The sequence below is a fragment of the Belonocnema kinseyi genome, chromosome 1, assembly GCF_010883055.1.
Source record: "Belonocnema kinseyi isolate 2016_QV_RU_SX_M_011 chromosome 1, B_treatae_v1, whole genome shotgun sequence".
NCBI classification, from domain to species: domain Eukaryota; kingdom Metazoa; phylum Arthropoda; class Insecta; order Hymenoptera; family Cynipidae; genus Belonocnema; species Belonocnema kinseyi.
Genome location: NC_046657.1, coordinates 150,516,544 through 150,540,405, shown reverse-complemented (window position 1 = coordinate 150,540,405; position 23,862 = coordinate 150,516,544). Strand labels below are relative to the sequence as shown.

Below are 23,862 nucleotides of genomic sequence, written 5' to 3'. Positions count from 1 at the left end.
ATGTTAATGAAAATTCACTTTTTGCTGAAAATTTAAGTATTCCTGTTGAAGATTTATCATGCAAGTTGAAAAAGCATCTTCGTGGTTCAAAAAGTGACTATTTTTTTCAGCATTAGTTTTTTTTTCATTAATTTTTTTTACTTAAAATTTATCCTAAAAAGTTAAAAATTCATCATATAAGAAGAAAATTCATCTCTTCAGTGGAAAATATAATTATTTTATTGAAAAAAGCATTTTTTGCTAGAAGTTTAATCTTTTTGGTAGAAAATGCATTTAATTCGTTTAAAATTTACACTTTTCTTCAAAATTCGTATTTTTTATTGAAAATTCGACTGTTTTTGTATCAAATTCGTTCTTTGGCTTGAAAATTCAACAATTTGATTGAAAATGAATTATATCGTCGAAAGTTGAGCTACTTTCTCAAAAATTTAATTTTTCGTAGTCAAACATTTATCATTTTAGGTAAAAATTTATTTCTATGGTTGAATATTTAAATATTTTCTTATTGGCTAAGAATCTTTTTTTCGAGGTGAAAATTCAACTGTTTAGGGGAAGTTTGAACTACATTGTTAAAAATTCATTTTCTTGGTTAAAAATGTATCCGTTTAGTTGAAAATTCATCCCTTTGATTTAAAATGTAATTATTTTGTTTAGAATTCTTTTTTTATTTGTTAAAAAATTATTTTGTAAAATGGAAATTTCGCTATTTCATCTTTTTTAAAAATTTACATTTTCTTACTTTAAAATTCATATTTTCCGTTTTAATATTTAACTGTTTTATTACAATTAATCGGTTTTGGTTAATTTTTTGTAATGCTTTAATGAAAATTGAAATTTCATCTCTTTTGATTAAAAATCAACTATTTGATTAAAATTAATCAGTTTTGGTTGAGGATTGTGATATGTTATTTGAAATTTGTTCTTTTTTTTAAATTTATTTTTGCAAATAAAAATTTTTCAAGTCGATTTTGAATTAAAAAATAATATTCTGTAGTTGAAAAATCATACAGTTGGTAAAATAACATATATTTTTTGAAAAATTATGTATTTTGTGAAAAATTTGACTTTTTCGTCAAAAATTAATCTTCTCGTTTGAAAATTCACTTTTCATTTGAAGATTGAACTATTTGGTTGAAATGTTACCAATTTTGTTGAACCTGTAACATCTTAACTCGAAATTTAAAGATTTTTAAATTGAATTTAATATTAGCAATGATTAAACTGCGATACACCATCTGGTGGAAAAAAATCAGAACTAGAAAAAGTAGGAAAGATTTTAAAGATTAATTTTAATTTTCGCATAAAATTGTTGTTATGATTTTTTGTTGTTGTAAATTCTGAAGTATTTACTACGATCTATAAATAAGTCTTCATCAAAAATTACAATACATACAATTTTTTATAATTGAAAACAACTTTTTATATCACTTCTATTGTTTTTCGTTTCAGGCAGGTGTCATTCACAGCGAAGGTGGTGAATTCTGGCTGGAACCAGTCGCAACGGAATTGATTGAACAATCTAGGAATGATGCAAGATCAGAAAATATTTTTCCCTCGGAAATGGCCAGACCTCATCTCCTATTTCGCAGATCAACCGGTAGAACAGAATCGACAACCGGCACCAAACGAAGACCGAAAAAAAGAAAAAAGAAGAAACACGAGAGAAACTGCGGCACCCGCGGTGAGAACCGATAAACGATCCCGTCTCGTAAGTTCTAGTCGCACCACAGGACCGGTAGATCAAAAAAACACATCTCAAGACAACCGCGCCGATGTTTATTGCTAAACGTTTACATTCATTTTCCAATGGAATATTTATTATATGAACAGGAAGGATCCATGTATCGAAGCTTTTATACCATACCGCTCCAAGTCGTGTTTAGGCTGTATACAGCGCCACGTCTCTTTTGGTCGGCATACAGCTCTATGTCGGGTTTGGTCGCTATACAATTCAAGGTCAAATGCTTAACCGCATAACCTGGAACTATACAGCGACCAATTGCGACGTAGAGCAGTATAGAATGGAGCTGTAGAAATAAATGGTTTCTTTTTTAGTTGAAACTAGCAAGACAGTTTTTTAGAATAGAATAAATAAAAATCCAAACCCTTACAGATTACACAATCCATTTCCATTGAACGGGCAAAAGTCTTAAGTGGTGTACAGCGCTACGTCGCACAGTGGGGCCAAAACAAACGTCCGTTGAAAAATTGATGTACAGAATACAATTATTATCCGATTTTAACTTTTTTTTGAATGAAAGTTAGTAAACTTTCGCATTAAATTGTCATGGCCGATTTTTAAATTATTTATTATTTTTTGTTTGTTTAACCCGTTGAGGTAACACCTCTAAAAAATAACGGGACGATCATATGGGGTCCAATTGACCCCGCTGTGGAAAAACTGTTGCCTTTTCCCTTTCTTTTTGACGTATCTACTTGATCCTGAGGCGAGACCTCAATTTAAAGTCTCTTCTTTACAATCCAATAGTTTTTTATTATTTATTTCAAACTCTTCATGTTGAAAGAACGTGAGAAAAAAAAATTTGACTTGTTTCATGAAAAAGTTCATAAAAAATTTACTTTTTGAGATAAAACAAAAAAGCTTACAGAGTTGTACTCTCAAAATAGTATACTTTAAAGAAAACATTACTTTCATAGCGAGCTTTGAAAAAGTACATTCATTTTAAAGATTAATGTGCAAAATTGAGACGAAACTTTTGAAACGAATAAGATCAGTTTCAGCGTGCAAAATAAAGTGACAAAACTGTTTCTTTTTTAAAAATGTATTTATTTTATGCATAATTATAATGAAAAAGTGAAAAAGTCTTATTTTACAGCATAAAAATATTTTTTAATCATCAAGAAAATTGGCATCCGATGCTCATCGCACATAGCTCGAAGGTAATACGTACATTGGGGTTTTGCTTATATCCTTCTTCCACTTTCAGAGCAGACACCTTTTTTGTCGGCAATTCAATATAGGTACACATCCCAATGGGTACGAAATTTGGCGACGTCCTTACGACATCGTTACGACATCTTTACGATAACTTTACGACATTCTATGTCAATGTCGTCAAGGTGTCTTTACGATATCGTAAATAAGTCGTATGACCTGGCGATGTCTTTACGATATCGTAAAGACACCGAAACGACATGGACATATGATGTCGTAAAGTTGTCGTAACGATGTCGTAAGGATGTCGCCAAATTTCGTGCCCATTGGGATAATCTAACCCAATGAAAATTATTTTGAGTTAGGTATTATATTGATTTATGACCTTTTTTAATGAATTTGATAGTCTTAGAAGAAATGGTGCCACGGGAAAGTTTAGTAGCAAAAAGTTGTAACTTTGCTGTTATAACAAATTTTCGTTAAGTCGAAATAAAATATCCACCGTTTTTGGTTATACCTGGAAGCCTTACGATCATTTATTTAAAAAACACCAAAAGCCTTTAAGAATTGCGCTTTCGGTCAATTTTTGTTTAAAAAATGTGCTTTTTTAACATTGTGCGTCGCTTTGATCGCTGTACTGCTCTACGTCGCGTTTGGTTATTATATAGCTCCAGGTCCTATGCTTAACTACATAACCTGAAATTATAGAGTGATCAAAAGCGACGTTAAGTTCTATGGAATGTAGGCGTCAAAATAAATGTTTTTTTTTTAGTTGAAACAGGCAAGAAGGTTTAAAAGAAAGTCTAAAAGATTAGAGAATCTTTTTTTTTTGGACTTGGAAAGTCCTGGCGTAATTATTTGTGAATAAAAATCGACCGCATCCATACCATGCCGCTCCACGTCGTGTTTAGGCCGTGTACAGCGTCATGCCACTTTTGGTCGATGTACAGCTCTCTGTCGCGTTTGATCGTTTTTGTTTTTATATTACATTCTCATCAGAGAAGATATTAGATTTTTGTAAAATTTGACGCCCGCAGTTTTCGTCAAATGTTCACGTTTTGAGACGCTGTCTGTTTATATGTCTGTATGTCTGTCTGTCTGTGAACACGATAACTTTCGGAAAAATTAATCTATTAGATTGCCCTTTGGCACACTCGTTTAGTATCCTAAACTAAAGGTCAAGTTCGTTAGCCAGCCATTTTGGATAAAAATTCAAAAAGTGGGCAAATTTTGAATATTTTTGAGACCACTTTTTTTTAAATTCCAAAATTCTCTGTCTGGTTATTTATAGTATTCAAAAAGTTGAACAATTTATCCTTTGGACTTTTTTCGAAAAATCAAAAATTACCAGAGTTAAAACATTTTCAAAATCCAAAAAAACTACTTAAAATGAACATTTTAAGCCAAACAACGCATCATACGAAAAAAAGTCAAGCGAAAAAAAACATTACTTTTTAAAAGCCCTACAAGATTACAATAACAATTTTTTTAATTTGGTCGAAAAGTTAAAAATTCCAAATTTGATCGTATCAAAAAATTTTGAAACCACATTTTTTTAAGATTTAAAAATTGTATTTACAGTTGTCTATAGTACTCAGAAACTCAAGCAATTTATCCTCATGACTTTTCTCTATAAAAAGAAAATTATCAGAGTTAGAGCATTTTCAAAATCCAAAAAAACAAACTGAAATGAACATTGTAAGCCAAACAACGCATGATATGAAAAAAAGCCAAGAAAAGAGAAACTTTGCTTTTTGAAAGCCCTAAAAAATTATAATAACAACATTTTCAATTTGGTCAAAAAGTTGAAAATTCCAAATTTAATCGTACAAAAAAGTTTTGAAACCACATTTTTTCAAGATATAAAAATTCTATGTATGATTGTTTATAGTACTCAGAAGCTCAAACAATTTATCCCCATGACTTTTTTCTATAAAAAGAAAATTATCAGAGTTAGAGCATTTTCAAAATCCAAAAAAACAAACTGAAATAAACATTTTAAGCCAAACAACGTATGATTTGAAAAAAAAGCCAAGAGAAGAAAAACTTTGCTTTTTGAAATCCTTACAGGAATACGATAACAACTTTTTTAATTTGGTCGAAAAGTTGAACATTCCAAATTTGATCTTACCAAAAATAATGAAAAATTAAAAAATTTCATTTTTTGGTCAAATTATGCAAGATACGAAAAAAATAAAAAAGCTCAAATTTCGCGCCCTGGGAAGAACTACAAATTTAAAATGAATCACTTTTCGATATGAGCTACGAAAAAAATGAGACAAAAATTGTTCATCCAAAAAAGAGCTATAATTTTTGATAGGACACGTAGTTTTTTCTTTAGTCGTAAAAAATATCATTCAAAATAAAAATATTAAATTTGTTTGTAAAAACGACACAAGGTACAATTTAAAGCAAAATAAGAAACAAATACAAAAATAATTATGATAAATACAATTTGCTTTTTATTTTGCAATTTTTTAATAAGTAATCCCAGACAGAGTTGCATGAAAATGTCTTATAATTGATAAAAAAAAGTATTACGTATAATATAGAAAAGTTTACATGTTGGACAAAATCGAGTGCGATGCACGAGATACGTGATGAGAATGCGTTCGTTAAAGCCAAAAGAGCTTTAACAAAAGAGAATCCAAAATTACAAAATTACAGTTGTCGGTCTGTTCACCTTTGATTTTAAAAGGTCTGTGCCCGAATGTGGAAGAAATGCAAAGACCAAGTGCGGAGTGCAGTTGCCATCAGTCGCATGCCCCAGGTGCGCTCAAACTCTCTTTTAACGAAAGAGAATTCACAATTACAAAATTACAGTGGTGGATGTTTTGAGTCTTAATTTTAAAATGTTTGCGCAAGAATGTGCGAAATTACAAAGACCGAGCGCGTAGCGCGAGGTTAATATATAATCGAGCGTAAAGCGCGAGATAAATACAATATCGAGCGCGAAGAGCCAGAACCAACAGTTGCGCGCCCTAGGCGACGAGGATGTGACCGCGTAGCGGGCAGATTTTTTTTTGTTTAGTTGAAACAGGCAAGAAGGTTCAGAAGAAAGTCTAAAAGATTAGACTATGTATTTTTTGGAATTGGAAAGTCCGGGTGTAATTATTTGTAAATAAAAATTGACGCATCCATATCATGCCGCTCCACGTCGTGTTTAAGCCGTGTTCAACGGCATGCCGCTTAAGGTCGATGTACAGCTCTACGTCGCTTTTGATTGTTTTTTATTTGTTCTATTTAATTTTTATTTTTTTTAATTGAAACATCATATTTTTGGATCGGAATTCATCTCGGTTAGTTTAAAATTCAACTATCTGGTTGAAAATGCATCTTTTTTAATTGAAACTTTAAGTACTTGGTTGAAAGCTCATTTATTTTGTTAATAATTCATCTTTTTTGTTTCAAATTAATCTTCTTGGTTGAAAAACCACTTTGCAACTCTTTTTTTTGTTGAGCAATAATTTTGTTGATTGAGAAAGCAACTACTTGGTTAAAAATCAATTTTTTTGTTTGAGAATTTAACTTTTTCGTCAAAAATTCATAATTTTGGTTGAAAATTTTTTCTTTGTACTTTAAAATGTTATTTATTTGGTAGAAAAGTAATTTATTTTGTTTAAAATTCGTCTATTTAGTTAAAAAAATAATCCTACTTCTTGAAAATTCATCATTTTAAATGAAGATTAACCTATTTTCCTAAAAATTTGTGTTTTTTCGTTAAATTCGACTCGCTGATAATTCGTTTTTTTTGTTGACAGATAATTTTTTCAACTGCCAATTTAAAGATTCTATTTTTTGTTGAAAATATGTCTGTTTAAGTGGAAAATTGAAATATTTCTTTGAAAATTCATCTTTCGTAATTTGAAATTAACTTTTCGATTGAAAATTCATCTTTCGTAATTCAAAATTAACTTTGCGATTGAAAATTCTTCTTTTCTGGTTTGAAATCCTAATGTTTTCTTAAAAATTTGATTTTTAGTGTGCAGAATTCCTCAAAATAAAATCAAGAATGCAACGTCCAAATTTCGACAACCACCATTAAATGTTTATGCTGAAATTTAAAAAATACCAACATTTTTCTAAAAAAAAGAAGAGGAAAAAATGTCTTCTTTTGTTGGACAAAAATTCAGGTGTAACGAAGAAAGCATCGTGCTTTCGATGCTGTTCCTACCTGCTCGAATATTTATAATTTTTTTATTTTATTTTTTTGCCTGGATAAGGGTGCTGTATGAGTGCCGAAACGTTTTTAATTATTTTTTACAAAATTTATGTTTTTGTGATTTAATTATTATAAAAATAAATAAGGCGAAAGAAATAAAAAATAGAAGAAAGGGGATTTGGTTAGTTGATTTCTCATTTTTTTGTCATTAATTTTTCTTTAATTTTGATTTTTTAGCTTAATGACTCAACTATTTAAAAATTAGTTTTTCTTTTTACTGAAGATTAATTTTTTTAACTAAACATTGGGCAGTTCTATTTTTGGTTCATAAATATATTTCTTAGTCGAAAATTCAACTGTCTTCTAAAAAATTCACCTTTTGCGATTTCAAATTTAACTTGATGGTTAAACATTTAAATATTTGGTTGAAAATAGTAACATTTGCTTCAAAGTTCAACTATTTTGCTTTTAAAGCAACTGTTTAATTAAAAATTAATTTTTGTTTAAAATTCATCTTTTAGATCGAAAATTTATCGTTTTTGGTATAAAATATATGTTGGTTGAAAGTTCAACTAATTTGATGAAAATGCAATACGCCTATAAAAATTACGTTCAGTTTGGTCTTGCTAAAATTATTTCCTTTTTTTTTCAAAATCACCACTGATGAATGTTGATCCTTTTGAATCTGAAAAGATGTTTATTTTTTTTCCATTTTAAATAAACAATATTAAAAAATTGCTTGAAATATCAACCGATTAGTTTAAAATTAGGAGGAAATTTTTTTTCCGTAACTTCACAAACTGAAGTAAGTGGGTTTCATGCCATCTATTCAATATAAAATTCAACAGGTATGATTTTGGACCGCCCTAGTCCGGACGCCCTTTAAATTTTGGGTTTTCTGCAGTTTTCCATTCCTCTGATCAAATACCGATTTGAATGGGGCAGAAGGTCACGCCAAAAACGTTTGTAACAATGCCGGGGGGGGGGGGGGGGGGGGGGGGGGGGGGGGTCGGCGTAAATAAGTTTACGAACTTAATTAATACTAATTACATTTATTAATGATAAATTTTAACCAAGTTTACGAATATTAAGAAAGACTGCCCCACTTTTTCCATCTTTCTTTAATTCTTCTTTTTTTCCCCTGTTTTTAAGAAACTTACCGTTTTTCCCCCATGCCTACTATTATATTTTTGCTTCAGGATTTATCTCGTTTAGTTCAAAATTCTAGTATTTGTTTAAAAATTGTATTATTTTCTTGAAAATGCAACTATTTTGTTAAAAAGTCATCTTTTTGGTTCAATTTTAAACTCTTTGCTGAAAATTCATTTTTTTAAATTCAAGATATTATTTGAAAATTCAGCTCTTTTGTTGAAAATTTAACTATTTAGATGAAAATTGTTTGTTTTTTACAAATATGCTTTGGTTGAAAAACATAACAGTTTGGTAAATAAGGAAAATATTGGGGGGAAAATTAAATCTTTTTTTAAATTCATATTTCTCGTTGAAAAGTCAACCGTTTAGTTAAAATTTATACCGTTTTTATGAACAATGATCTATTTGGTAAAAAATTAACTTTTTTCTTACAAAATAACATATTTGATGATAAGTTTGACCTTTTTATAGATAATTCATCCCTTAGGCTTTAGACTGCAACATTTTTGTCAAAAATTCGTGCTTTTTGGTAGAACAGTACTCTTTCTGGTAAAAAATCATCTTCTTGGTTGAAAATTTAATTACTTGGTTTAAGTATTTTGTTTAGAATATTTATTATACAGATATATCAACACAATTGTACGATTTTCAAAGAAAAGGGAAAGGAGAGTTAAACAAAAAGTCAAAAATTATTATCCAGAAACTTGAATCTCTTTTTCCCGCAAATAAAAATTTACCCTTATTAATCTTTTGGGATTTTTTCGGGAATCTCTTTTAAAAATAAGGGGTGTGGCATGACGTCTATTCAAAATAATAAGAACAGAAATAATTTTGGAACATTCTAGTCCGACTGCCCTCGAAATTTTTGGTTTTTAGCAGTTTTCCACTCCCCTAACCAAATTTCTACCCGAATGCGAGCGACTCCAATAAAAATAAATTTTCAGACGGTAAAGAATTTACAAATTAACAAAATACCATGATTGAGTACATCAGACATTCCTTGGAGGATTATTACGAGAGTTGGGGTAATTGGAAATTTGAAAAGGGATATGATTATATTTATTGACTGAAAATTCTGATATAATCTAATAATGAGGAATGAATAATAATGTGCAGTAAATTATAAGGTGCCGCAAACCTTGATGAAACTAATGAATTAATTGAGTAATTAATAATAATCACTGAGAGGAGAAACCTGTATATAACTCTCAGGAGAACCGGATTCATTATTATATAGAACACATGTTATTCGGCATCGTGCGGTGGGCGATCCATTCTGATGGTAAATGAAATCTTAATTGTAGCCTTGCCATCGGCCAATCTGCATAAATCAGCAACATTGCCAGCCTGCGGCTACGAAGCAAGGTCTGAGCCTCCCATGATTTCTGAGCAGAGGCTGGCTAATGGTGACTGCAAAATAAAACCAGACAGGCAAAAATAACTGCGAGAATCAGCTTTACACGTTCCTGATCTAAGTCAACATTAAGAGCATCATTAAAATTTCGTGTTTACAAAAAGATTTACCGTTCTATAAATAGGATTGTTCCATGATTTCTAGATAATGTATTATTAATTACTGCATAAAATTCTGCAAATTTTAGTGTCTATGAAGATTTTTTTGTTACTTTATTTTTGAGACAAAGAATAATTGAGAAAAAGCATCGAAATCCCTGTTCAAGAACTACGTGACCTTGAAACGTCACATCCTGCAAGCCGATGAATTAATAAAAACAAAATCAATCAAAATAAAAGTCTCAATAGGTTCCCAGTGGGCACAAAATTTGGCAACGTCTTTACGACATCGTTACGACATCTTTACGACAACTTTACGACATCCCATGTTCATGTCGTTACAGTGTCTTTACGATATCGTAAAGACATCGGCCGATCATACGACATATTTACGATATTGTAATGATGACTTAACGACATGGACATAGGTTGTCGTAAAGTTGTCGTAAGGATGTCCTAACGATGTCGTAAAGACGTCGCCAAATTTTCTGCCCATTGGGTTATTTTGCATCCCTAGAACGCTATCTTTCTCTATCGCCAATTTTAATAATTTTCTATCTCTTTTTCTACCTTTCGTGACCAAGAACTCTTATCATTTTCTATGCCTGAAAATTTTGGAATCTATCGAAAAGCTAGGGAATGTATTTTAAAAATTAATTTTACGAGGGAGTCCCTGCGGCTTCCCCCCCCCCCCTTCCCCCAAAAAAGCTCAGACTCGAATGGGAGAGTTTACCGATCGTTAGGAGGCGCCCAGTGGGCACAAAGTTTGGCGACGTCTTTACGACATCGTTACGACATCTTTACGATAACTTTGAGACATCCTATGTCCATGTCGTTTCAGTGCCTTTGCGATATCGTAAAGACATCGTCAGATCATATGACTTATTTACTATATCGTAAAGACACCATAACGACATGGACATAGGATGTCGTAAAGATGTCCTAAAGATGTCGTAACGATGTCGTAAAGACGTCGCCAAATGTTGTGCCCACTGGGCGCCATCGAACTTACATAAACGGCCGCGAAATTCGAACTCAGAGTGAGAAAGGTATAGTTTCTAAAAGAAAATTATAAAAAAAAGAGTGTAACAAAATATAAAACGTTGACTGTAGCTTAATAAAAAGATTAACTGCAAAGTTGGAAAGTGTCATTAGAGAATGTGTTTAGTGGTGTTTAGAAATAAGAAAAAATATCCAGAACAAAACTTATTTTACCAAAAAATACGAATTTTCAACTAGAATAAGTCAATTTCAAACATAGGGCCAGTAGACAAAAACTACAAGACCTTCCTTTGATAAAATCGAATAGTTAAATTTTTGGTTGAGAGACTTAATATTTCCAACCAAAACAAATTTAGTAAACCAAATTAGATTTAGATAAGATTTCAAGAAAAATATTGATCTTTAAATTAAGATTGTGAATCTTCAATAAAAATTACTTTTAACCAAATATGCGAGTTTGCAACCAAGAACAATATTTTTTTACGAAAAAGAGATTTTTTAACAAAATACATGAGTATTTAATTTAAAAAATTACGTTTTCAACCCAGAATGGAATATTTATGTTTTCATTTACGAAATAAAATTGTCAATAAGAAAAACTAAATTGCTAGTAAAATGATGAACCTTCAACCAAAAAAATTAAGTTTCTATCTATAAAATCGTATATTCAACTAAAAATTATATAAATTTTATATTTTAAACCAAAGGTGAAATAGTACATTTCTATAGTAGAAAATTAATTTTTAACCGATAATGACGATTTTCCAACGAAAAGTTTAATTTCAAAATCAAAAATATAGACTGAAACAATTTTTACCAAATTTTCAAGGAAAAATATGAATTTAAAATAAAATTTTCAATTTTGTCTACAAAAAAATGAATTTGTAACAAATTGGTTGAAATTCTAACCAAAAAGATCAACTTTTTACCAAGAAAGACAAATCTCTAACAAAATGTGTAAATTTTTAACCAGAAAGATCAATTTTCTACCCAAACAAAAATATTTTTAATGAAAATTGTAAATCTTTACCCAAAAAACTGAAATTTTAACTAAATAGTTGAATTTATAACACATAAAGATGAATTTCCAACGAAGAAGATTTTTTTCTATCCAAAAGACAAATTTTCAACTAAATAAATAAATTTTAATGGCACAGAAAGAAATTTTTAACGAAAATGATTAAACTTTCACTGAACAAAATAAATTTTCAAAAACGAACATTCATTTTTTACCAACTTTGTATCTAAAAAAGATTACTTTTAAACCAAAAATCAAACAGACTAAGAGGATTAATTTTCTACCAAAAAAAGACGAATTTGCAAGCAAAAAGATTAAGTTTTAACCAAAAACATTAATTTTCTACAAAATACGTTAATTTTTAACTAATAAGTTGAATTTTCTACTAAAAGAATATTCATTTTCGACCAAAAATGGAACATGTTGATTTTTAGTTATGTAAATTATTTTTAAACATCAAACAAAGAATTTCCAACAAATTAGTTCAGTTTTTAACAAACAAACAAAAAATATTTTTTATCCCTAAAATTAATTTTCCAGGAAGTAGATGACTTTTCAACCAAGGAAATAAATATTTAGTCAAGAATGTTAATGTTTCACCAAAAAAGACGCATTTGCCTCTAACTACGTAAATGAATTTTCAACAAAATAGTTAAATTTTGTAATGGTACATTTTAAATCAAACATAAAATAGTTAAACATTCAGTTTAAAAATGTTTTCAAACAAAGCAAGACAAATTTTTTAGAAAACAAATCAATTTCCAACGAAAGAAATACATCTTTAATCAAAATGATGTACCTTGGACAAAACAGATTGATTTTTAACCAAATAATTGAACTTTTGACTATAAAAGATCAATTTTCCATCAAATGTCGAATAATTTAATAAACATTTGAAAATATTACTTTTCAATCAAACAAAGAATGAGTTTCCGATCGTGTACAAAACTACGAATTTTTGCGGACCTTTCTTGAAGATTTTCAATTTAAAAAATGAATTTTCAACCGAAAAAACAAAATTTCAACAAAATAGTTAGATTTTCCTTAGATGAATAATTTTGTTTTAAAAAAGACGAATTTTAGTAAAAAATACCTAAATTTTCAACTAACAAAGCTAACTTTTAAGCACCAAATGGAATAGTTCTTTTACTCGATATTTCTATTTTCACATATTTCATAAAGTTTTGACATTTTTATATATTATATTATCTTCTTCCTCATTTTATTCATGACAAATGTACATTTAGAGTGAAATTTGGTTTAAAAGTCGCGCGCTTTTCATCACTTCTGGTTCCGGTTTAATCGTAGCCAATCAAAACAATGGGAAGTTGCGGCAGGACTCTACCTAGAGAATCTCTACACAGGCTCACACAGTCTTGTCACTGCGTATCGCGATTAGTCCGGAAACAGAAGGCCTCATAAAGGGCGCTAGTTTGACACTCGGTCACGTTCAATGCGTCCATTTAAAGATGTACGACCATAGAGGGAATAGGAACAAAAAATATTTCATCAAAAAAGGAAGTTACATTTTCAATTAAGAAAATTAATTTTTAAAGAAATAGTTCAATTTGAAACTAAAAAATATAAATTTAAAAAAATGGAAGTAAAATGATAAATCTTTAAGAAAAAGATGATTTTGTAACCATTTTAACCATTATTTTATTAATTTAATTTTAACCATCAAAAAATTAATTTTTGAACAGAAAAATGAATTTGAATGAAAATTATGAACTTTTTCTCCAAAAAAAATGAAATTTTATCCAATGGGACGAAATTCTGACCAAAAAGATAAATTTTCTACCCGAAAAAGCCACATTTTCAATGAAAATGATCAATTTTTACCGCAAAAACTGAATTTTTAACAAAATAGATCAACTTCTAACAAAAAGGTGAAATTGCAATAAAACAGATTAATTTTCTAGGAAAAAAGTCAAATCTTTAACAAAATATATAAATTTTCAACCAAAAAGATTAAATGTCATCGAAAATTATGAATCTTTCCCCCAAAAAATGAATTTTTAATAAACACTTGCATTTCTAACAATAAAGATGAATTTCCAACTTTGAATAAAATACACTAATTTTCAATCTAATATTTTTTTAAACTAAATTTTCAACTTTTAACCAAAATATTGAATTTTTAACTAAAAAGTTGAGTTTCTGACCAAAAAGATTAATTTTCTACAAAAAAAGACGAATTTTCAACCACAAGGATGGATTTTCAACCATGAGAATTGATTTTCTACCAAAAATTAACTTTTTACAAAATCCATCGATTTTAAATCTGATTTTTTTTCAACTATATATTCACCTAAAAAAGATCATTTTTAAACGAAAAATAAAATAGACTAAGAATATTAATTTTCTACCAAAAAAGACCAACTTTCAAACAAAAAGATGAATTTTCAACCACAAACATTAATTTTCTACAAAATGCTTGCATTTTTAATTGATTTGTGGAGTTTTCAACAACAAAAAAGTTAACGTTGAACCAAAAGTTGAATACGTTAATTTTTAGTTATCGAAATTATTTTTAACCAGAAAACGAAGTATTCTGAACAAACTAGTTCAGTCTCTAAGAAAACAAAAAAATCATTTTTATCCAAAAAAAGTTAATTTTACACGAAGTAGTTAAATTTTTTAACCAAAGAAATACATTTGTTATCAAGAACCTTAATGGTTCACCAAAAAAGAAGTATTTATAACTTAATATATATATGGATTTTTAACAAAATATTTGAATTTTCAAAATGTAAATTTTAAGTCAAACATGAAATAGTTCAACATTCTGTTGCAATAAATGTTTTGAAACAAGCAAGACAAGGTTTAAAAAAATCAATCAATTTTCAACTAAGTGAATACATTTTTAACAAAAATTATTAATCTTTCACCCAAGAAAATTAATTTTCAGCAACGAACATTAATTTTCTAAAAAAAATTTTTTGACAAAGTACATCAATTCTTAACCAAATAGATGAATTTTCAACAATAATCACTTTTCAACCAAATGTCGAGTAATGAAAAATTAATTTAAACAAAAATTAATTTTTACTGAAACAATGAACGAGTTTTAAACAAAATATTGCAATCATAAAGATTAATTTACTATCAAACAACCCTAATTTGACCAAAACACATGAATGTTTGGATAAAAAAAAAACTTTTGAACTAAAAATGGAACAGTTCAATTTTCAATTTAAAAAATTAATTTTTAAATGAAATAAAAAATGTTTAACAAAATAGTTCAATTGTGAACCAACGAAATTAATTTTCTCTTAAAAAGACGAATTTTCATCAAAACACAGGAATTCTCAACTGAAACATGAACTTTTAATCGCAAAATGGAATAGTTTTTCTATAATTATTTCTATTTTCATATATTGCATACGGTTTATATTTGATGTTATCTTTTTCCTCATTTAATTTTTAAAAATTGTAATTTTATTGTAAATTTTCGTTTGAAAATCGCGCGCTTTTTATCACTTCTGGTTCCGGTTGAATCGTAGCCATTCGGAAAAATTAATTTCAAGATAATATTTAAAATAGATTTCCAAATCTGTTTGAATAATAATCTAGAAGATTTTGTTGCAAATTTCTTTTAATTTCGCAGGATTTAATTAAAGTTTTAGTACAAATTTTAATCATTTCAAAAGATATTTATAGAAGCTTTAAAAAACTTTCAAAAATAATTTAAAATTTGTAAAGATTCCAAAAATTCTTTAATAAAATGTAGATTTTTAAAGATCTTAAATTAAGATTTAGTAGCTTTTTAGGCATTTCAAAAGATTTCGACATAATAAATTTTTTTAAGGTACCTTGGAAAATTGAAAGTGATCTTTTAGTAAAAAAAATATAAATTAGAAAATGTTTTAACAGATTTAAAAATCAATCATTCATTTGCAACTACTAAGAATTAAAATAATTTAACTTCTAATTTAAGAAACGTTCCATAAAAAATTGTAATCTTTCAATTTTTAATGCTTCTAATTTAAAATTCCTTAAAATTATATAATTTTGAAAATTCATAAACTTGTTAAATTATTTTTCAATTTAGGGTATAGAAAGCGATTTCTTCAGACAAATAATTTTTCAAGAACAAGAAAAAATCCGCTCAGCCCGGATTTGAACCGGGAACGCCACTATCCATGAGTTAACCAATTATGTGGATTATTTTTGAACCTTTGAACTGTGTGAATTATAAAAGTTAAAAAATGTTGCTGTTTAAAAATAATATCTTTATAGTTTCTGCTTGTCCTCGAAAATGTTATAAATATCTTGTACTTGTTAATTAATAATTATACCATGGCATTCAAGACGCAGCTTTTGAATATAAAAATGTGATTTCTGTTTAAACGTTTGTTAATTATATTTATAACGTTCATGATCAATTTGTTTATATAATTTATAATAAAAATTTAAAGTAAAGAAATAACTTTCAAATTATTATTAATCTTCCCCATGACATAACAATTTTTAATAACTTTTTATTTCTTAAAAGTTTTTAAACACTTTAACTCAACTTGAAATTAAATTCTGACAAAGCAAAACAATAAAATGAGTATTATAAGTTTGCTTTTCAATTTATATAAGTATAATTTTTATAGGATTCTTAAAAAAAAATTTAAAGTCATTTGATAATTTCAGACTTATTAGAATAGACTGTAGAGGATTTTAAAGAAATATCTGATAAATATACGGAAATGTTTCCAAGTTTTTAAATATTTCTCATTTATTTAAAACTTCTTGAATGTCTGAAAATATTTTTAACCGACCCGAATTTTTCTCAAAATTTTGAAAAATCATTCAAGACGTGAAAAAATTGCCTTATAATCTATAAAGCTTATTTTAATAATCTTTAAAAATACACATTTCTAAAAATGTTTTAAACTTTAACATTTTTCTTGAATGACTTCAATTCTACTAAATACTTTTTCAATTTACTCGATTTTTTATTCATTTTTTTTTTATTTTGCAATCTTACAGAATTAAAACATTTTTCTTTAAAATGTTGTACGCTTTTTTTCAAAATTTTAGGAAATTGTTTCATATGTTTGAAACCCTTTATTAATTTTCCCCTAAAGTAAATTTTGTAAAATAAAAAATAATTAAAATTTTTCATATGAATAATAAGAAAATAAAATTTTGCTTCAAAATCTTTTACAGACTTTTTTAAAATGTTAGGAAATAATTTTTAAAAATTACATCCTGAAAAAATAAAAAAAATGGTCTTAAAATCTGCCATCTTCTTCTTCTACAAATTCTGAAATCTTTAAAGCTTAAAATTATGCTTTTGAAATAAAACCTAAACCTTTAAAAAATTTCGAGATAACTTGAAAAAATGCAGTCTTCCTAAATCTTTCATAATTACTAAAACGTTTCTAACTTGTTTTTTAATCCCTTAAAATAAAATTTTTCACATAATTTAATCTTTCTCATCTCGTTCAAAATATAAGAAAGTTTACAAATTATAGTGTGGTAACGAAAAGTTAAAAACAGTATTATTTCCAATTATTAAACAATCATTTATAATGAAAATGTTCTCTTATAATATTTGATATTTGAACCAAAACTAATTCAAGTTAAAAATAAATAAAAGTTTATGTCAACCAAAATATATGATTTTTCAAACAAAAACATACATTTTTAACTCTGAAGAATAATTTTCTGTTGAAAAGACCAAGTTTCAACCAAATAAATTAATTTTAAATCAAATAGTTAAATCGGAATTTATACCAAAGTAACTGAATTGTTCACCTTAAAAGACGATTTCTCAAAAAAACGGTTGATTTTTAAAAGAAGAAAATCGCTTTCACGAAATTATTGAATTTTTGATTGAAAAATTAAAATTTAATCGAAAGATAAATTTTCAAACTAAGAACAAGGATTTTTATAAAAAATAGTCATTTTTAATCCGAGAGTTTAATTTTCAACTCAAACCAATAATCAATATCACTTTTAAAAAATGTGGTGCATCGAAATTAATCTTCGAAGGAAGGTCCAAGTCACCTGCACGAAAGTTAATACAAAACTTGAAAAGCAAAATTTGGATCCCATCGATCTAACCGACCGCGCCACCATAACAGCAATGTCGCCTAACATCCGCGGGCGCAAGGTCTCGACCGGCAGACGCTAAGAAAAGTAACCGCGCGGAAACAATAGCGTCAGGTTCAAACTCCCAACAATCACAAACCTTATTAGAAATAGAAAATATTTCTCAATTATAAAGCTCATTTTAGATTTTAAGCAAATCAAATTTAATAGGTGCGAAAAAGTATCAACATTCGTTTAGGCCGGGTGAACAACCGATTGAACCTTGCGCGGCAAACTTGGTTTTGAAAAGAGGTCCAAAGTCCCCGGCATGTAAATCGATACGAAAACTAAAGAAAAAAACTGGATCTCATCCAGCCGACCGAGCGCTCTACTACAACAACACTGTTGCCTCACTTCCGCGGGCGCAATGTCTCGAGCGGCAGACACTAAGAAAAGTGACCGCACGGAAAACATAACATCAGGTTCACACGTCCGACAAGCATAAACTTTATTAGGAAAAGTTAAAATTTCTCAATCATGAAACTGATTTTCCATTACAATTAAATCAAATTGAAAAGATTCAAACAAAGTATTAAAATTCCTCTAGACTGATTAAACTGAGTAAACCTAACGCGTCAAAGTCTAATTTAGCGCTAACATTTTCCCCAATCTAATAGTCTAAAGAGTTTTCTAATTTATATTGCAAGACTCGTTTGCATTCCGTATTGAAAAGTTTAAAATCTTTTACTAAAAGTGATTTGGGATTTAGAACATGTTGTTTCGCTTCCAAAATGCCAAAACTATTTTACACTTTTGACAACAAAAATTTTGTTTTTGTACTAAAGTGAATAATTCTTGCAGATCCTCGTCGTTTGACGGAGACACATCTGGAGTGGCAGAATCAGTCTGGTCTGGTGCAAGTTCAAGGTCGAGGCCGAAGAAAGCATCAACCGAAAGGATGGCAGCGGACCAAGAGATCGATAAGCCAAGCGCGACACGTGGAAGCCCTTGTCGTTGCGGATACCACCATGATGGCTTTCCACCAAGACGGGGACGTGGAAACCTATCTTTTAACAATCATGAATATGGTCTCGGCTCTCTACCTCGACCCCACTATCGGCAACTTTATCAACGTCGTCGTGGTTAGAATTATTCTAATGGAGGAAGAAGAAGCGGAGGTATGTTCATCCCCAATGGATAAAACTGTCCATCAAGGTGTCTTCAAGACATTTTCAAGACAGATGGCTTCTTTACTACCTACATCTTTTATACTGCAGCACATTCTTTACAATATATTTCAATTTAATATCCTTCCCTTTCAAATAGATTAGATTCTAATTGAAAATTGGAATGCTGGATCCACATCCGCCTTCAATTTATCTGCTTAGTTTTTTATCGGCAACTATTCATAATAAACTCTAAATAAATAAGCTATAAGAATTTAAAAAATATATTTCTTATCAAAATGCTTATTGTAAGAAATTTCTATATGTCAGGGAATTTTGAAAACTCAGGAAAAGTCATGGAATTTAAAACTGGTCAGGAAAATTCAGGGAATGTCTTGGAATTTAAAACTGATCAGGGAAAAATTGAAAGAGTCAGGGCATTTTTGATAAACTGAAGTTGAAGTTAAATTTATTCTTCTACTAGCAGACCTGGCCACGCGTTAATGTGGCTCAGTTATTATACGTTGAATTTATATTAACTTAAACTTGGCGCCATCTAGTGGTTACCTATCTACTTAGATAACGTGAAATGTTGAAGTGTCGGGTCACAAACTAATTTACACCATCATCTGTTAGAAAATTATGGAGTACATCCAATAAAAACATTTAATTTGCAATAAAAAATATTGAGGAAATTAAATGAGTTAAAAAGTATCCTATCCTTTAAGCTGGACCAAACTACACAAACTATACAAAATTTCATCAAGATCGGTTAAGTAATTTCGGAGTTTAGCAGTGACAAACATTAGATACGTGATTTTTTTTATATAGATTTTTTTCAATTTAACTATTAGCAAAAAGTGGAACTACTTTATTTTTTAATTCATTTTTTTGGGTTAAAAATTCAAATATTTTGTTAGAAATTACATTTCTTTTGGTTCAAAATCACAATTCTTTCGTTTAAAATTAATCCTTTTTGGTTGAGGATTTAACTATTTGGTTAAAAATTCAGTTCAAAATTCCACTATTTGGTTACAAATGAATGTGCTTTGTTCCAAATTGAACAATTTGAAAATAATCCTTTTCAGTTGAAAATTCAACTTCTTCATTTAAAATTCATGTATTTTGTTGCAATTTTTTTAAATTAAACATTTCAATACTCCATTTTGGATTAAAAACTGTCTTTTTTAGTTGAAAATTTTTTTTTTAGTTAAAAATGAATTTTTTATCTGAAAATTTAACTGTTCTCTCTTTTGTTGTAAATTGATTCTTCTTAGTTAAAAATTCGTATTTTTTGTTATGAATTCAATTAATTTGTTGTACATTTGTTTCTTTTTTCTCTAAAAATATTTGTTTTTTTTTTAGAAAAAGTTATTATTCCATTTTTCATCAACAATTTGTCTTTTTCAGTTGAAAATTATTTTTTTCTTCATTGAAAATTTATTTTTTTATCCGAAAATGTAACTATTACATCTGTTATGTATATTAATTCTTTTGAGTTTTAAATTCAACTATCAGTTTGAAAAATCATTTACTTTGTTGAAAATATATCTTCTTTAGTAGTAAATTAATATCTTTTTCGTTGAAAATTCAACAACTTGATTTAAAGTTGAACTGCTTTGTTAAATATTGATTTTTTTCTGGCGATGCATCATTTTAGTTAAGATTCGTCTGTTTAGTTACAAATTTAAATATTTCGTTGAAAATTAGTTTGATTTTTTTGGTAAAAAATTAATCTTTTTGGTTAAAAATATTCATGTTTTTCGTTTGAAATTCCACTCTTTGATCAAAAGTTAATTTACTTTGTTGAAGATTAAACAATTATGTCAAACGATATCCTCTTTTTTGATAAGTTCACGATTTAATTGAAAATTCGCTTTTTACTGTAGAAAATTAATTTTTAAACTGCAAATTAAAGTATTTGATTCTTGGTGGAAAATTGATCTTGATTTAAAAATTCAACTGTTGAAAATTCAACCACTTTATTTTTAATTATTAGTTGCTCTTTTTTTAGTTAAAACTAAATTTCTTTAGTTGAAAACTCGTATTTTTTTGCTGAAAAATAACTTTTCATCTGAAAATTTAACTATTCTATTTTTTATTGTAAATTTATGTTTTGTATTTGAAAATTTAACTATTTGGCGGTGCATCATTTTAGTTAAAAACTTGTCTTTTTTGGTGAAAAATCTCAATATTTCGTTAAAAAAATTGCAATAAAAAGTTTTTTGCATTAAAAATGTAATCTTCGTGAATAAAAATTTATGTTTTTGATTTAAAATTCCACTATTTGGTCAAAAATGATTTTATTTTTTGAATATTAAACAATTTAATTAAACAGTATCCTCGTTGGTTTTAAAATGAACTACTTTGTTGAAAATTCGTTTTCTTTTTTTTTTGGTAAAATTTGATTACTCAGCTGAAAATTTAACTGTTCCATTTTTCATGCAAAATGTATATTTTTTAATTTAAAATTCAACTGTATCATTGATAATTCAATTACTTCGCTCAAAATTCATATCTTTTCTTGAAAATATGTTTTTTTTCGGCAGAAAATTTATGTTCTTGGTGGAAAATGAACTATTTGGTTTAAAATTCATATATTTAGTTGGAAATTCAACGATTTTTTTTATTAAAAACAAACAATTCTGTTTGCTTGTAAATTCACGTGAAATTTGTTTAGGCGGAGCAATCTATCATAATGTTATCTATTTCAGAGTAATCCTTCGTAATCCGGATTAATTTTAGGTAATTCAGAGTAAGTCTTATAGTGGTAATCCAGGGTAATTTGATATAATCCAAAGTAATACACCTCCGCTAAACCGCATTTTTAGGATTTGTTTCCCCCTCGCAGAAAGTCTGAAGGTTTGATCAAGTTTTCTGAGGTTACGAGCCTCACATGCCACACTGCGCGCGGACGCTGGAGATAGACCAGTGACTGACCGTAACGACTTTGATCACTGCCTAGCCCGTGTGTTGCCGTGCGCGTTCAGTGGTAAGAGCCACTTGAGTCAGACGTTGGCTAACCGGCAATAGTGAGGCCAATTTTAGCACCCTGTGCTACTGCGCTTGCGTTAGGGCTGAGCGCTGGTTGGCCACACTTGGCGCGCGATTCAAAATTACATTAAAAAATAATTCTTGTAATTTAAATAAATATTTATTAAAATATGCACAAGAAATTATATAAATTATGTAACTTTGATTTTAGAAAAGAAAAAAACTTATAGCACATATTTTTTATAAATAACAGTTTATTTTCCTTGAATTTCAAAGACTGAATTACATTTCACAAAACATTTTTTAAAAAATACATTTTTTGAAATACCATATCATACTTCAGCAGCCTATTATATAGAAGTTAATTGCATTATATAATAATTATAATATTTAAATTATTCTAAAAAAAATTTCAGCTCAGAATATTGTTCCTTTCGATTGAGACGTGGCAAAACGACGCTTAAAGTAAAAAAGAGAAGCACAACTACAATGCAGTTGTGACAATTTATGTATTTATAGGTTGTATAATTATATAAATTCCCAGAAAAATACATAAAAAATATTAAACACTTATAAATGATTATTTTTAATCACTTTTCCAAGAAATTTCTTTTTAATTTAAATGTTCTGTAAAATATAATTTGGTATTTGGAATTTAATGAAAATAAACTGTTATTTATATAATATATGTTTTATAATTTTTTTGCCTGAAATCATAAGCTACACAATTTGTATATATTCTTGTGCATATTTTAATAATTATTTACTCAAATTACAAGAATTGTTTTTTAAAATAATTTTGAACTGCGCGACAAGTGCGGCCAACCAGCGCGCAGCTCTAACGCAAGCGCAGTAGCACAGAGTGCCAACATTGGCATCATTGCTGTCCAACCCATCAGAACTTGCCGGCAGATGGTTCCCTCATTTTCTTTAACTAATGCATATCAGTAGTACAGAACCGGAAATTACAGCAAAACAGTGAACCCTAGAGATAGGGCCCCCTAAAATAGTACTTCCAAGAATTGACGCCACGCGGCAATACAGTGGGGAAAAAGTACATTTTTTGGTTCAAAATACGATTGCGGCTGAACTTGTGGACCCGTTTGGATGTTTTTTTTTCTAAAAAAACTGATAAAATTGAAAAGAAAGTTGTCGAGCCTGATTTTTAATTTAGTCTTCGGTTTTTTTTATAAATAAATAAATATGACGGAAAAAATGAAAATGTTTTCTATTTGACGTTCCCGGTGCTCGTCAATAATAATAAAATTGTTGTAGTCGCCGGTGTTTTATAGATTTACATTATATAAACATATTTCATCATGATACATTAAACAACAAAAAATTTTTAAAACAAATTAGTTGTTGAAAAAATGTTTGCTACAATTTTCCATATATTATACGTTAATATATAAAATAAAACACAAGTATAATATTTGACCACCAAATAAAAGTTAATAATTGTTTAAACTACCTTAATTAACAAATGCACTTTTTGGCTATTTCTGTAAATACAAAATTGATTTTTTTTAAGCAATTAACTGTAAATAACGAATAGCTAAATTTTTAAGCAAATTTTGATGACAGTAAACAATTTATTATTGTAAATAACAATTGTTAAAATTAATTTTTATCATTTTATGTATTTAATATCGCTTTTTTCACGAAATTAACAGTCAGTTATTTAGCAATGATTTTCTTGCTATTAATCCATGACATTTGATAACTGTTCAACCAAACTTAATTAACAAATGCATTATTTGGCTATTTTTCATTATTTAAACTTTTTTTGGTATACTCAACTGTTAATGACAAATTTTTAAACTTTTTTTACTAGTTAGATAATGATGCATCATTTTTATTTTTATTCAAAATTTAATTAACGTAGCGGTATACAATATATAATATAAGATTTTTAGAAGTATTTCACAGG

The 23,862-nt window shown here is 28.3% G+C and overlaps 1 protein-coding gene across 3 annotated transcripts in view; it reads left to right on the top strand.

Moving 5' to 3' along the window:
* Window positions 1-23,862, top strand: part of LOC117174740 (A disintegrin and metalloproteinase with thrombospondin motifs 7-like) — a 502,350-nt gene that overhangs the window by 437,456 nt on the left and 41,032 nt on the right. For all 3 annotated transcript variants that reach the window (XM_033364079.1, XM_033364087.1, XM_033364095.1), the window contains 2 exons: window positions 1,450-1,681; window positions 18,634-18,950. In XM_033364079.1, coding sequence (XP_033219970.1) covers window positions 1,450-1,681; window positions 18,634-18,950 — 549 coding nt within the window. The remainder of the gene's footprint in view (window positions 1-1,449; window positions 1,682-18,633; window positions 18,951-23,862) is intronic.